Genomic DNA, 14,144 nt, shown 5'->3' with positions numbered 1-14,144 from the left:
CCGTTGCTGCCTCCAGCGCATTGATATACCTGCAGCAGAACACAGAATCAGACATGCAGATGTGTGTTTAATCATTGTTTCTTCGGAAATTAATAGGAATTAAAGGTCTCATTCCATCTTTTTTTTCATACAATGAATGCCAAGTGAGCTGTTTTTTGTGTTCTGGTGTTTCTATGTAGCCCTGCTTTAGATCACTGAATTACTGGTTTCTGAAGAAAGACAGGTTTTGGCTCTTGAATATTCATACATGCAAATATATCACCTCTGATTGGCTAATTGTCGTGGCAGCATGAATAATCCCCTACCCGCGGCAGCGCAAATCACCCTCTGCCCGCAGCAGCTCGATTCTCTCCATCACCCTCCCCCCTCCCTGCAGCATTGATAAAGTTTCTTTCAGCTAAATTAAGTCTACAAACTCTTACGTCAGACTAAGTGATACTGTGCTTGGTCAGTTTCACCACGTCGAAGCCCCGGAGTCTGCTCTATATCATAAAATCCGGTGTAAATGGCACCTGCTTTGACTGGTGTTCTGTCGGGTTGAGCTGCCTTGCTTTCCTAGTGTAAACCTAGAGTTACTTACACAAGATAGCTGCTAACTAGCTCTGTAAACAAAGTAAACAGAGCTGTTAGCTCCTTCTTAACTATAGCTCCTAATGGTGTAGCTCATGTTCAGCTCTGTCTGACATAGACACCCTAGCGTCTCTCTAATCAACTCGTATTTCTGAGGATTTCATTTTACAAGCTACTGCAGACAAGGGAGGCTGAGAAACAGTTTAATGTGCAGCATGCATATACAACTCAGAGAGACCTATAGTATTATACAAAGAATAAGAAAAAAAGGATTCTAGCGGAATGAGACCTTTAATAAAATGTATTCTGCTTTGGTTGGTGTAACTATCTCTTAACTTTCCAGGCAAGACTTTCTGCTAGATTTTAGAGCATTGCTGTAAGAATGTGATTGCAAGTCCAATTATATTAGTAAAATTTCTAAACTGGGACAGGACAAGCTTTGGGTACATGAATGTCTGTTACAAGCTTTGAATGTTTTGTATGTAATCTAAAAAAGCTACTGGACCAACATTAGTTTAGGGCTAACATACTACTAGAATTCCATAAAGAGAATAACAGAAATTCTCAGTATTAATTTTCCCTCTTTTTAGATCTAAGAGCGATGTGGTGGAGGAGCATGGAGGCAGCAAATAAAAAAAAATGAAATGAAATGCGAGATAGATCAGTACCAGAAGCATTCCTCTGAGATGTCGGGCTGTTTGTAGACGTAGGCGGTGCTCCAGTGGGTTTTGAGGCCGGACCAGGTTTCGTTCCAGAAATGAACAAAGAAGTTGGAGATTTTGCGAGCAGGGGGGAGGAGCCGGGTCAACTTCTCCTTATAATCACATGACAGCCCAAAACTTCCCGCCGAAATCACAGGTATGGTCAGAGTCAAACCCACATCCTGACTAATACACACACAAAAACACACATTATTATCTTCAAAATCAGACTCATGGTAAGTTGCTGTTGTTTACAATATAGGAAGAAGGTTTACAGACTTTGTTTTAAAACAGAGGTATAATCAGGTATAGTTTGGAAATACAAGGTATTATAAGGTATAATCAGGTATAATCAGGTATAGTCAGGTAAAACCAGGTATAATCAGGTAAAATCAGGTATAGTCAGGTACAACCAGGTATAATCAGGTATAATCAGGTATATTCAGGTAAAATCAGGTATAGTCAGGTAAAACCAGGTATAATCAGGTATAGTCAGGTACAACCAGGTATAATCGGGTATATTCAGGTATATTCAGGTAAAACCAGGTATAATCGTAGTATAATCACGTATAATCAGGTATAATTAGGTAGAGTCAAATTATTATTTTTTTAATTTAAACTAATCTGCCATGTAACTCTCTTAGTAATAAGCTCCAAAAGCTTTTCCTCTAACAATTTTCTTTCTTTCCACTTCCTTTCCAACACACCACCGCTGCGCCAGCTAGTTATTATAAGACCTTTTTTCCCAGCTGTTACATAACAAAACAAGAAAACAAGAACGGGCAAAAACTAAAGTCACACCGAGTGCGACAGAGACAGAGAGGCATGTAAACTAAAGTTCGCGAGAGAATCATTTTATTTATTTATTTTTTAATTATCGTTCATTATAGTTCAAACAACCTCATGGGCCAGATGTTTCATGCCTGCGGGCCAAATCTGGCCCGTGGGCCGCCTATTGCCGACCTATGCTTTAGATTAAGAGACTTAAAAAATATTTTAATGATGGTGCCCTTCTGCGCTTCCAGTAGTAAAAGTACAGTTATAAAATTCCCTTTGTGACATTAAATGTTGCTTTAATGTCTGTGGTATATTGTATACACTTCGGATTTGCTAGACAGGAAAAAGGACAGTGAGTTGCCTGCACATAATTATTTAAATTATAAAGTTATAATATTTATAAAGAATCTAATAATGGCAGTGCATGGATTTTTATCGTGGGTACCACAAAACTGCACTTCCCCCATTTTCTTCACATTCCTGCCAATAAAAATATTTTATTAAAATAACAGTGTTCACCCTTTATGTTTCTGACATAAATTTAACACAACTATATGACTACAACTTCTATTACCAATCACATGCCGGTATGACTATTCCTGACTGTTTAACATCACTGTAACTCACAACCTGTATATAAATAGCAGAGTACATATCTGTATTTCAGTAGATATGAATATGCTGTCTGGTGTGCACAACATTTATAAAAAACAGGTCATTGTCATTAAAAGTAGGTCAGTACAGTAAGTGTGGGTCATAAGCTTATTTGCTGGAATGGGTTAAAAACAAACAAACAGACCATAATTATCATTTCAGGAGACACTCCTTTTCATAAATCCTTAATTATCAGTGTCACTTTGTTCACTTCAGGCTGAAATCAGGTGTTTATATGTATAATTAATGTAGCTACAGGAATCCTGTGAGGTCGTCTGTAATCATGTGATATGAAATTACAGGTTGACCTACATCACACACAAACCTACTGATCAAAGTGCTGCATAGTTTCGATTCAGTAACTTAAACGCTGATAAAGGCAACATGTAGGGCCCTCCCGTAAACCCTGTGTGAGGCGCGTTGCAATGCTCATTGCTATCTTACACCCCACCAACAGTCTATTTTCAAACTGTCAGCCTGTGTCGTTTAAATAGCAACGGACCTTGTGGGTGTGATGGTCTCTAAATTTTAGGGTAAAACTTATCAGTGTGGTTTTAGTAATCGTATAAATAATGCAGTCCCACAGTTTAGATAAGATGCACTGCTTATCAACACTGAAGTAAATTGTTTGATTGTCTGATTTCTGATTGTCTGATGTGTTTGCTTGCACTCAGACTTTAACTAAACTCTAAAATGTACCATGTGAGAACTCTCCTCAGTGCTGGCAACACATTTTATTTAGAGTAATTTTGGATTATTTCTAAAGGTCCATTGCACCAAAGCTGTTTATGTAATAATTTACATGTAAATCAAATTAATTAAGTCATAATTATGTTGGTAAAAATGTAAACATAATACTCACTCTACCAACTGGAAGGTGGCATATGTGCAAGAGGGTCCAAGCATGGCACAGCCAACCTGACTGGTGTTCTATTAAAAAAACAATAATACGAGAATAATTACTTGTGAGAAAATCAGAGTAAATACTTTCATATAATAATAGGCTACAAGCCAAGCTCAGCTCAGCTACAGACTCAGTTCAGCTACAGACTCAGTTCAGCTACAGGCTCAGTTCAACTACAGGCTCAGTTTAGCAACAGACTCATCTCAGCTCAGCCTCAGCTTCAGTTCAGCTACAGCTACAGACTCATTTCAACTACTACCTCAGTTAAGCTGCAGACTCATCTCAGCTCAGCCTCAGCTATAGGCTCAGCTACAGCATCAGTTCAGCTACAGCTACATACTTATCTTAACTACATCCTCAGCTACAGCTTCAGTTCAGCTACAGCTACAGACTCAGCTCAACTACAGCCCCAGCTACAGACTCAGTACAGCTACAGACTCAGCTCAACTACAGCCCCAGCTACAGACTCAGTACAGCTACAGACTCAGCTCAACTACAGCCCCAGCTACAGACTCAGTACAGCTATAGACTCAGCTCAACTACAGCCTCAGCTACAGCTTCAGTTCAGCTACATTTCAGCTACAGCTACAGACTCAGTTCAGCTACAGCTTCAGTTTAGCTACAGACTCATCTCAACTACAGCCTCAACTACTGCTTCAGTTCAGCTACAGCTACAGACTCATCTCAACTACAGCCTCAGCTACTGCTTCAGTTCAGCTACAGCTACAGACTCATCTCAACTACAGCCTCAGCCTCAACTACAGCCTCAGCTACTGCTTCAGTTCAGCTACAGCTACAGACTCATCTCAACTACAGCCTCAGCCTCAACTACAGCCTCAGCTACTGCTTCAGTTCAGCTACTGCTACAGGCTCAGTTTAGCAACAGACTCATCTCAGCTCAACTACAGCCTCAGCCTCAGCTACAACTTCAGTTCAGCTACAGCTACAGGCTCAGCTCAACTACATAATCTGCCTTAAGCCAGGCGGACACTGTGCGATTTTAGCCCGATTTTAAGCCCGATCTGGTCGGATGCGACTGAATTTCATGATCGGGCCGAATTTTAGCTTGATCGTGCGTCGTTTGTCGTGCAGTGTGAGAGGGGAAGCGATGTCCGATTAATTGCCCATAGGAGCTGCGAATGAGCAGTCGGACGCGACCAGGGATTTCTGACATGCCAGAAATTTTGGTCGCTTGTCTCACAGTGTGAGCTGTTTTGCGGGCCGATTTCTTAACGTCACGACCTGTTTTCCCAAAAATCTGCACAGTAACTATAAATAATTATTAGTCATATTTATTTCTGTCAGTTATAAGGATTTATATTTATGTTCGGTACACAGACTTATAGCTTAATATAGCAGACACAGGCATTCTGCTGTTTAAGAATTTCAACAGATGCTTATTCTCAGTCAATAGCTGGAGTTTTTGAAAAGAAAAATTAAAAGAATAAATAACTTTGACAAACATAAATTTATTTTATTTCACTTTGCTATTATATCTGAAAAATAAAGCACATTGTCAGCCTCTGGTGCTGCCCGTCAATTATATAAAACTTAAAACATGCACAGAAATATAAAGCTATATTTTATAATTCGTTTCTTTTCGCCAGGGCAAATTTATTAAAATTATAAATATGTTAATTTATTAATTAAAATCTCGTCCAGTGCTCCAGAATATTAGCCACGCAAAGCCAGCTTAGCGCAGCGCGTGGCATTGCGCGCGGCATTGCCCGCATAATAACCTCTGTCTTCTAAAATAAACGTTTTAATAAATAAGGTCGGAGAAGTGTAGTAAAATTAGTGCTATTAAACTTACTAAAGCTAATAAATGTACTGATAATTAATCAAGATAAATCAGACAAAATGCGCTGCGCCTCTCTCTCGCTCTCTTTCGCAGCGCGGAGCTGAATTCAGCGCGAGGCTACAGGAACTCAGTTCAGTTGAATAAAAATAAGTAAGGGCCTGTAAGTACAAGCAAAGGACCTGTAAGTAAATATAGTCAAATATAAAGAATAGTTTGAGGTTTTGGTGAGCTGTTTTCATGATTTGAAACTGAAACTAACTGAAACTTTGATTATTCTGCAGAAAGCCTGGGTTATTTTAAACGAATTTTTAATGAGTTTATATTTTATATTTTTTATTTATTCATTTAAATTATTTTTCTTCTTTTATTAATCAAATCATTAAATATATATCTTCATAAGATATAATTTTTTCCCTTTTATGTCAATTTTTATGATCTTTTTTTAAGGTCCTATTTTTCCTTTTTTACGTATATATTTTATTCGTCTATAATAAATGTCAGTTTTTATTCCTATTTTTTATATATATTATTAATCCCTTTTAAACTGTTAATGCTCAGCGGCACTGTAAATGAGGGTCCCTATCCAGTGTGAATAACCGATTGCTTGTTTAATATTCAGTGTTGCAAAACCAGTTTTTACATAAACAATAAACAGAATAAAAAATAAAATTATTTTATTTTATTTAAGCTGCTGGTGTTTCTTTCGAAGCCTGACGCGCAGTCATTTTTCTATGCGCTCTCCTTCTGTAAAACGGACAACCCGTAGAGTCCACGTCGCCTCAGCCACCTGCGAGTCCATGTCTCTTCCGTGGACTTTCAGCGCACAACAGGGCACAAATAAGCAAAGCTAAGCGCTTTCTTTTGCAAGGCGACATGTTGTGTTGAAGCGAGAGTTTGTACGCAAAGAAAGCTCCGCCTACAGGCTGCGTTTAGACGTGCAGTGTAAGCTCCCACGTCGCAGCAGGTCAGTCGGACCGTACAGTGTGTGCAGATGAATCGCAGGCGTTGTTCATACACGACAAACGATTCAAACGTGCTGTTTGAGCTCTCCAGAACGCATCCGATTAAAAAAATCGCACAGTGTCCGCCTGGCTTTAGCTACAGCTTCAGGTCAGCTACAGCTACAGACTCAGTTCAGCTACAAACTCATTTCAGCTACAAATTCATTTCAGCTACAAACTCAGCAGACTACCTAAGACTCAGCTCAGCCACAAATTCAGCTACAGACCAGCTACAGCCCTGCCCAAGATTGCTATCAGCGATTGAAATCAGCCCCAAATCACTGAACGGTCCATCTGTAGTAGTTTCATAAACAGACACAGTTACATTCAGTGTCATCTGTGAGCCAACAGTTCTGACTTCACAATTAAAAAAAAAATTATATATATATATATATATATATATATATATATATATATATAACAGCTGGTTTTACTGTTACTTAACTTTGACCAGTAAGAGTAAAAGTCATCAGAAAGCATTTCCTCATGAAAGACGTGAGTAAATATCTGAAATCCAGGTGTAGTGGATTTGTGGACCAATGTTTTGAGATTGTTCCTATGACATCATTCTGTGAGCGTGAACTTACATGCAGTAACTTCAGGATTTCTACTCCCTCACAGGTACTGCTCCCACAGCCTCGACGCCGGTAATACGTTGTGTTGAATCCGCGGAAGATTCCCTCCATTGTGAAGTTCAGACCTGTGGAGCGACGGTTTAACAAAATAACACTCAGCACAGACATAACGCAATAATACGCTGTATATACACCAAGCAAGCAAAACATTCCTTGTTTCTACAATCACAGTCCATTCACATGCACGCACACACACAAGCACATATATAACCACATACAAAACCACATACACAGCTGAACAACCACATACGTGACCACATACACAGCCTAACAACCACAAACCAAAACACATACACAGCTGAACAACCACATACGTGACCACATACACAGCCTAACAACCACAAACCAAACCACATACACAGACACACAACCACATACTCACCCACATACACAGCCTAACAACCACAAACCAAACCACATACACAGACACACAACCACATACTCACCCACATACACAGCGACACAACCACATGCTCAACCACATACACAACCACACAACCCCATACACAAACACATACACAAGCACATACACAACCCCATACACAGCCACACAACCACATACTCAACCAAATACACAACCCTATACACAGTAGGGCTGGCCCGAATAGCGTTTTTTGAGCTCCGGATATTCGGCACTGATTCGAAGCGAATATTCGAATATTCGTTTTTTTAAAAAAGAGGTAAAAAAAAAAAAAAAAAAAAAAGCAAATCACGGCCCCTTTAATCCACTGAAAAATGTTCAATTTGCTCTGACCGACGAGACATATTCACCCCGGATTTTTGGTGTTTTTATCCCGGATTTTTGTGTTTTCACCTCATATTTTTTCTGTGTTTTTAGCCCAGATTTCTTTGTGTTTTCATCCCGGAATTTCTGCTGCCCTACACCGCGGCTTATCCGCTGCGTAAGCAGGCTAGGAGGCTGCTGCTGCACGGTTTCTCCGCTGCGCAAGCCAGCCCAGTAAATTGCTGTTTGTGTTTTCACACTTAGGTTATTTGCTTAAAAAAACAAACAAAAAAAACGTTTGTTCAGGAAGTATTTTATATTCTTAAACATTGTTGATTATATTAGAGGACAGTCATTGTAAACTGTACTTGGTCTATTTCGGTTAAAGGATCGTGCAGGGCATATTACTGATTTTGTATTTTTGCACTTGGGCTATAAGCTCAATATTAAATATTTCGTTTGTTTAGAAATTATTTTATATTTTTAAACCATGTTAAATTATATTAGAGTAGAGGAAAGTCATTGTTAATGACGTTATTGTACTTGGTCTATTTCGGTTTAAGCATTGTGCAGGGCATAGCCGTATTACTGATTTTGTATTTTTGCACTTGGGCTATAAGCTCAATATTAAATATTTCGTTTGCTTAGAAATTATTTTGTATTTTTAAACCATTTTAAATTATATTAGATAAGAGGAAATTCGTTCAGACATCATTTTTGTAGGCCAGGCTTTTGTAACCGATTTAGCCCCTACTGTTGCCACATTACCCCTTACGTTTTATTATATAAATCAGTTTCGAAGAGCCTGCATTTTTTTTATCATGTCTGCGCGAGACTGATTTTTAAACCCACTCTTCCACGCTCCCGCGTTTCTGTCTCGTTACCGCGCCGCAAAAAAATTGCTTCTTTTAATCCCGCGCCCGCCCGCCACATACACATTTCTGCCGCTCCCGCCCCACGTTCCTAATATAAATTAAATAAACTACATTTAATGCTTCAAATTTACTTATATATTTATTAAAACAGCAGCGCTGAATAGTGTGGTCCCGTTCCTTACCCCAGTCCAAACACCATCGGTGTGTGCGTGTGTGTGTCGGTCCATCCTGCACGTTGAGAGTTTTCTTTAGGTTTTTTTTTTTTTACAATTATTACAGTTTTCTTAACTATTTATTAATTTGCTCCCGCATCGTCTGGATTAAACTCCCGCTCCAGCCAATAACAGTTCAGTTCTGTCCCGCGCGCAAGATATTCTGACGGGACCCGCGAGAACAGAAGTGGTTAGAGTGAGGTGGAACTCTGGAAAGGAGAAAAAAAACGAATATCCGAATACCAAAATTAAAAACCGAATACCTACTCAACGAACGAATATCCGAATACCCGAATATTCGGGTCCAGCCCTAATACACAGCCACACAATCACATACACATCCCCATACACAGCGACACAACCACATGCTCAACCACATACACAACCACACAACCCCATACACAAACACATACACAATCCCATACACAGCCACACAACCACATACTCAACCAAATACACAATCCCATACACAGCCACACAACCCCATACACAACCACATACTCATCCATATACACAATCACATACACAACCCCATACACAACCTCATGCATGACCCCATACACAGCCGCACAACCACATACTCAACCACATACACGGACACACAACCACATACTCAACCACATACACAAGCCCATACACAGCCACACAACCACATACTCAACTTTATACTCAACCCCATACACAGCCACACAACCACATGCTTAACCACATACACAGCCACACAACCACATGCTCAACCACATACACAGCCACACAACCACATACTCAACCATGTACACAATCACATCCACAACCCCATACACAACCACATACACGACCCCATACACTGCCGCACAACCACATACTCAACTACATACACAACCACATACACAGACACACAACCACATACTCAACCACATACACAACCCTATACACAGCCACACAATCACATACACATCCCCATACACAGCGACACAACCACATGCTCAACCACATACACAACCACACAACCCCATACACAAACACATACACAAGCACATACACAGCCACACAACCACATACTTAACCACATACTCAACCACATACCACTCAACCACATACACAGCCACATACACAGCCTCACAACCACATACTCAACCCCATACACAGCCACACAACCACATACTTAACCATATACACGATCACATACTCAACCCCATACACAACTACATACTCGACCACATACTGGACAGCATACACAACATACTCAACCACAACCACATACTACTTAACCACATACTCAACCACATACACGACCACATACTCAACCACATTCACAACCACATACACAACATGCTGAATGTCTTGCACTGCACTCAAAGCTTGGTAAACTCATAACAGCAGAATACTGTAACTTATTAGCTAAAAACAGCTAACAGTAAAAATATACAGAGTGCTGTGTGATTAAGTGTAGCAGAATAAGGAATAAGGACTGCTGATAATGACTGTGTTGGGGGATACAGAAGGACAGACAAATAAAAACTGACCCTCTCACATACGTGTGTGTGTTTCTTTCTGTGTGTGTGTGTTTGTGCCTTACTATTTCCTATTAGCACACTTTCTTGTAAAGAAAGAGTCTGTTAGTGAACCACTACACCCTAATCCCATAAACATCTCACTTATTTATTTTGTAGGATTTCTTAGATAATTAATTAGAAATCCCAAGATTTTAAAGCTACAGTTTGCCTGTGAGAATGTGGAATTGCACTGAGCTTGTGGAAAAGTACTTTTTAAATGTGCATTGTTGTGCAGCCTCTTTTCGGAATGGATAAGTCAAGTGATTTTAGTGAGAATTCTCCCCTGCTCTTCAGCTCTCCTCAGTTCTAATCGTGTGTTTCTCTGGTATTATGATGTAAAGATTGAGTTTGCTTTTCAGATATCTTTATGTTTGCAGTAGCTTTTGTATCAGCACTATTAGCAGTGCCGTGGTTGCTTAGGGAACCAGCAAAAGCCATCAGAACTTTCAGGAAGACCTACCAGACCTGCCTGGTTATAGAATGAATATATTTGGCTTTGCAGAAATGGTTGCAGAAGCACATTAATGCCATTTATTAGAATAGTTTGTCCCCTTTTCGGTCAGGAATACTCCTGATTCAGTGTAAAATAAAAAATCTTAAGGACTGCTGCTATTATTGATGAAAACACAGCATGATACTCACCATCTAGCTTGTTCCTCTCGTTTTCATCGGCTATGGCCTTCTTCACAGCGACTTCCACATATTTAAGGCTCCAGAGTGAGCTCTCGTCCTCCAGCAGGACGATGTTTAGAGTGACGGGGAGATTTCTGCACCTTTCTGCATCAAAACCAGCAGCCAGAGCCACCAGCACTGAGCAGCAGCCCAACCACAGCACACTCAGCATGGCTACAGCAGGAGACACGGCACAGCTTTACCCAGGTCACAACAGCAAAACAAAGCAAAATACAGCAAAGCACAGCAAAATACGACATAACACAGGAAAACACAACAAAACAAAGCAAAATATGGCAAAATACAGGAAACACAGGAAAACAACAAAATACAGTTGAGTGAAATACACCTAGCACAGCAAAGCACAGTAAAACAAAGTAAAATACGACAAAACACAGGAAAACAGAGCAAAATACAGCAAAATACAGGAAAACAGCAAAATACACACAGGAAAACACAGCAAAATACAGCAGTTGTATGAGATTTCATACTGTGTGAAAACGGTATCAAAAAATATATATTATTAGTGTTGTAAACTTAAGAAAATTAATCAAATTACCAGTATTATTATTATTAGTGATTTTATTTAGCAAGAACAGTGTCACTACAGTCAAATTCAGAAAATTAAGTAGCTTTTATTTATGCGGAAATATACTTTTTATTTATGAATAAAGCTCTCTGACGCACACACACACACTTACACTCTCAGACTACACACTCACACTACATGCGCACACTCAAACACTCACACACTCACAAATACACATGCACTCTCACAAACACACAAAACTCTACTGAGATAATACAGTAAATAATTAATATTACATTCAATTCTAAATAAAACAGTAAACAATAAAAATCATACACTAAACAATAAATAATACAGTAATAAATTTGCAAGGTCTAAACCACACTACACTATTATTGTTGTCCCCCTTTCCAAATATGCAAGAAAATACTAGCAAAATCTTTAATCAAGATTTTAATCATAAATAATCAAATCATATTGCTGTAACTAATAAAACAGTTTAAGTGATTCACACCATTTATATGATTATATATTTTTTATATTTTTATATAATTATATTTTGACAATCTTATATTCTTTATTTTAGGTACATTTAAACACCCACTATTGAAAGCTTTAAACAAGTGTGATTTGATGGAAACAGGCAAAATCCTGGGGTGGATCATTACTTTCTGGATTTGCCAGATAATTGTTGTTATTTTCATTCTGCATTTTGTTCTGGCTGATTTGACTGATTCAGTAACTCAATATTACTGAAAAGTCTCTGTTCATTTGCCTATTTTTTCAAATGACAACCCTCAATTGTAAGCCTACAAGAGTATACCACAGCAACCTCTTCTTGTACATTGATTGTAATGTGTCTTTTTTTTCCTCTGTGAAGAAAGTGGCTGCTGTAAACCACACACACACACACTGTGTGATTTTAAACACTGTAAGCTGATCAAGGTCAAACAGCTACAACTCCAACCTTCAGAAATTACAGGTTCTGGGCGTGGAGAGAGAAACTGAGAGCTATACTGTAGTAAAACATGTTTACCTTAAAAAGAAGTAACATTAACCACTCCTTTCAATTTAATTCCACAAACCTCTACAGTAATGAGTAAAAACTACAGTGGACATCTCAGTATCTCAATATCTTCGTATCTCAGTATCTCAGTTCTTCTCTGTTTGAGAACAATACTAGAATAGATTAACTTAATGACTAGAATTCAAAACAGTTTAATTTAAAAAGGGAACACTTAATGTGAACTCTACAATAAAACATGAATATGGTCTACTCTTTTTACTTATTAACTTAAACAGAAATAGAATTATTTGTCATTAAAAACATATCTAGTCTGACATATTTACCACAGCAGTCTGTAGAATTGTGGAAATGTAACTCTACCCACCTCTGCTGAGAAGACCACCATAGTAATGGATCCTCTTGGTGCCAAAAATGTCCGTATTTGTTAATATGTCCCGTTTCCTCTCAAAATAACAGAAAATAATTTGTTTTAATTTTCCTTGGAAGCCTCAGGAAAAAAATCAGACTAAGAATCAGGCGAGCCTCTCGCGTTAATCAACAACTCCATACTGAAGCGTCACGGCGAGAGAGGCTCATTTACATACAACACTCGCTCAGTTCTGATTCCCCTCTCTCTCTTTGATCTTACTGAAGGTTTTTTAGAGGTATTTAATAACAATCTACATTTTTTTCTGTCAGAATTCACCTGAGGTGCCGTAGCAATCACCAGATAACAATAAAAACACCTATCTTAGTGCCATAACAATCAGCTGCCATACCAAAGCAACCACTGGCAACACCTGTATCCAATAGGCACTTTGGGTGGTTTGGTTATAATTTTAATATGATAAAAATAAGCCATAAACTGTTTTGCTTTATGGTTTTATCACTTACAGTTACTGAATGATTACAGATGTATAAAGTTAGTAATGTGATACATGAATGTGTTTACAGCAGTACAGTGTGTATAATCCAGCCTACAGAATGTGCTAGAAACACAAAAGCAGCAGAGTCTGAGTGTCAGGGCCACAGAGAGAGCAAAGGTCGGACACTCGGCTGTAAATGCAGGACTGATGAATTAGTGTGTAATAAAATTGAGCAGAGTGAGAGACTGTAAAACTGTTTACCTGATCCTCATAAACCGCTCTGATCCTCATAATACGCTCTGATCTTCAGGCAGAGATTATGCCTAGTGTTGCACTACAAAGAATTTAGAATAAAGATTTTCCATTAGTCTAGGATTAGGATTAGGCTTAATCCCTGTCGGGGAAACTACCCCACAGTGTTTATAAAGGTGTATTACTGTAGTTACTGAGTTAAACCACTGAAACTTCACAGAATACTGCAATTAGCCTGTGAAGAAAAATAAAGTCATTTGTGATGAGGTCAATGAAGAGACATAAACAGAGAAACTGATTTGACTGACTGGATGAAATTGGTAAACCTAAGAACCACTGAAACAGCTGAAGAGAGGTAGGAGGAGGCCAGTCCATCTTGGCCTTTCTCTTGTCCGAGTCTATGTAAATGCCATTGGACGCCACGAAGCCT

General features: G+C 38.8%; 1 protein-coding gene across 2 annotated transcripts in view; it reads right to left on the bottom strand.

The window, feature by feature from the left end:
• The window catches only part of gucy2ca (guanylate cyclase 2Ca), a 38,837-nt gene extending 25,465 nt beyond the window's left edge, over positions 1-13,372 (bottom strand). Inside the window, exons 1-6 of one of the 2 annotated variants that reach the window (XM_022682880.2) lie at positions 12,982-13,372; positions 11,032-11,235; positions 6,996-7,108; positions 3,565-3,632; positions 1,239-1,457; positions 1-29 (exon numbers count right to left, since the gene is read on the bottom strand). The exon at positions 1-29 is cut by the window's left edge and continues 90 nt beyond it. In XM_022682880.2, the coding sequence (XP_022538601.2) occupies positions 1-29; positions 1,239-1,457; positions 3,565-3,632; positions 6,996-7,108; positions 11,032-11,233 (631 nt within the window). In that variant the 5' untranslated portion in view covers positions 11,234-11,235; positions 12,982-13,372. The remainder of the gene's footprint in view (positions 30-1,238; positions 1,458-3,564; positions 3,633-6,995; positions 7,109-11,031; positions 11,236-12,981) is intronic. The other variant, XM_022682881.2, reaches the window with a different exon arrangement.
• Positions 13,373-14,144: the final 772 nt, after the last annotated feature.

This window comes from Astyanax mexicanus, chromosome 3 (genome assembly GCF_023375975.1).
Source record: "Astyanax mexicanus isolate ESR-SI-001 chromosome 3, AstMex3_surface, whole genome shotgun sequence".
Classification (NCBI taxonomy): Eukaryota; Metazoa; Chordata; class Actinopteri; order Characiformes; family Acestrorhamphidae; genus Astyanax; species Astyanax mexicanus.
The sequence above is the reverse complement of the archived record's forward strand: the minus strand, read 5'-3'. Positions and strand labels throughout refer to the sequence as shown.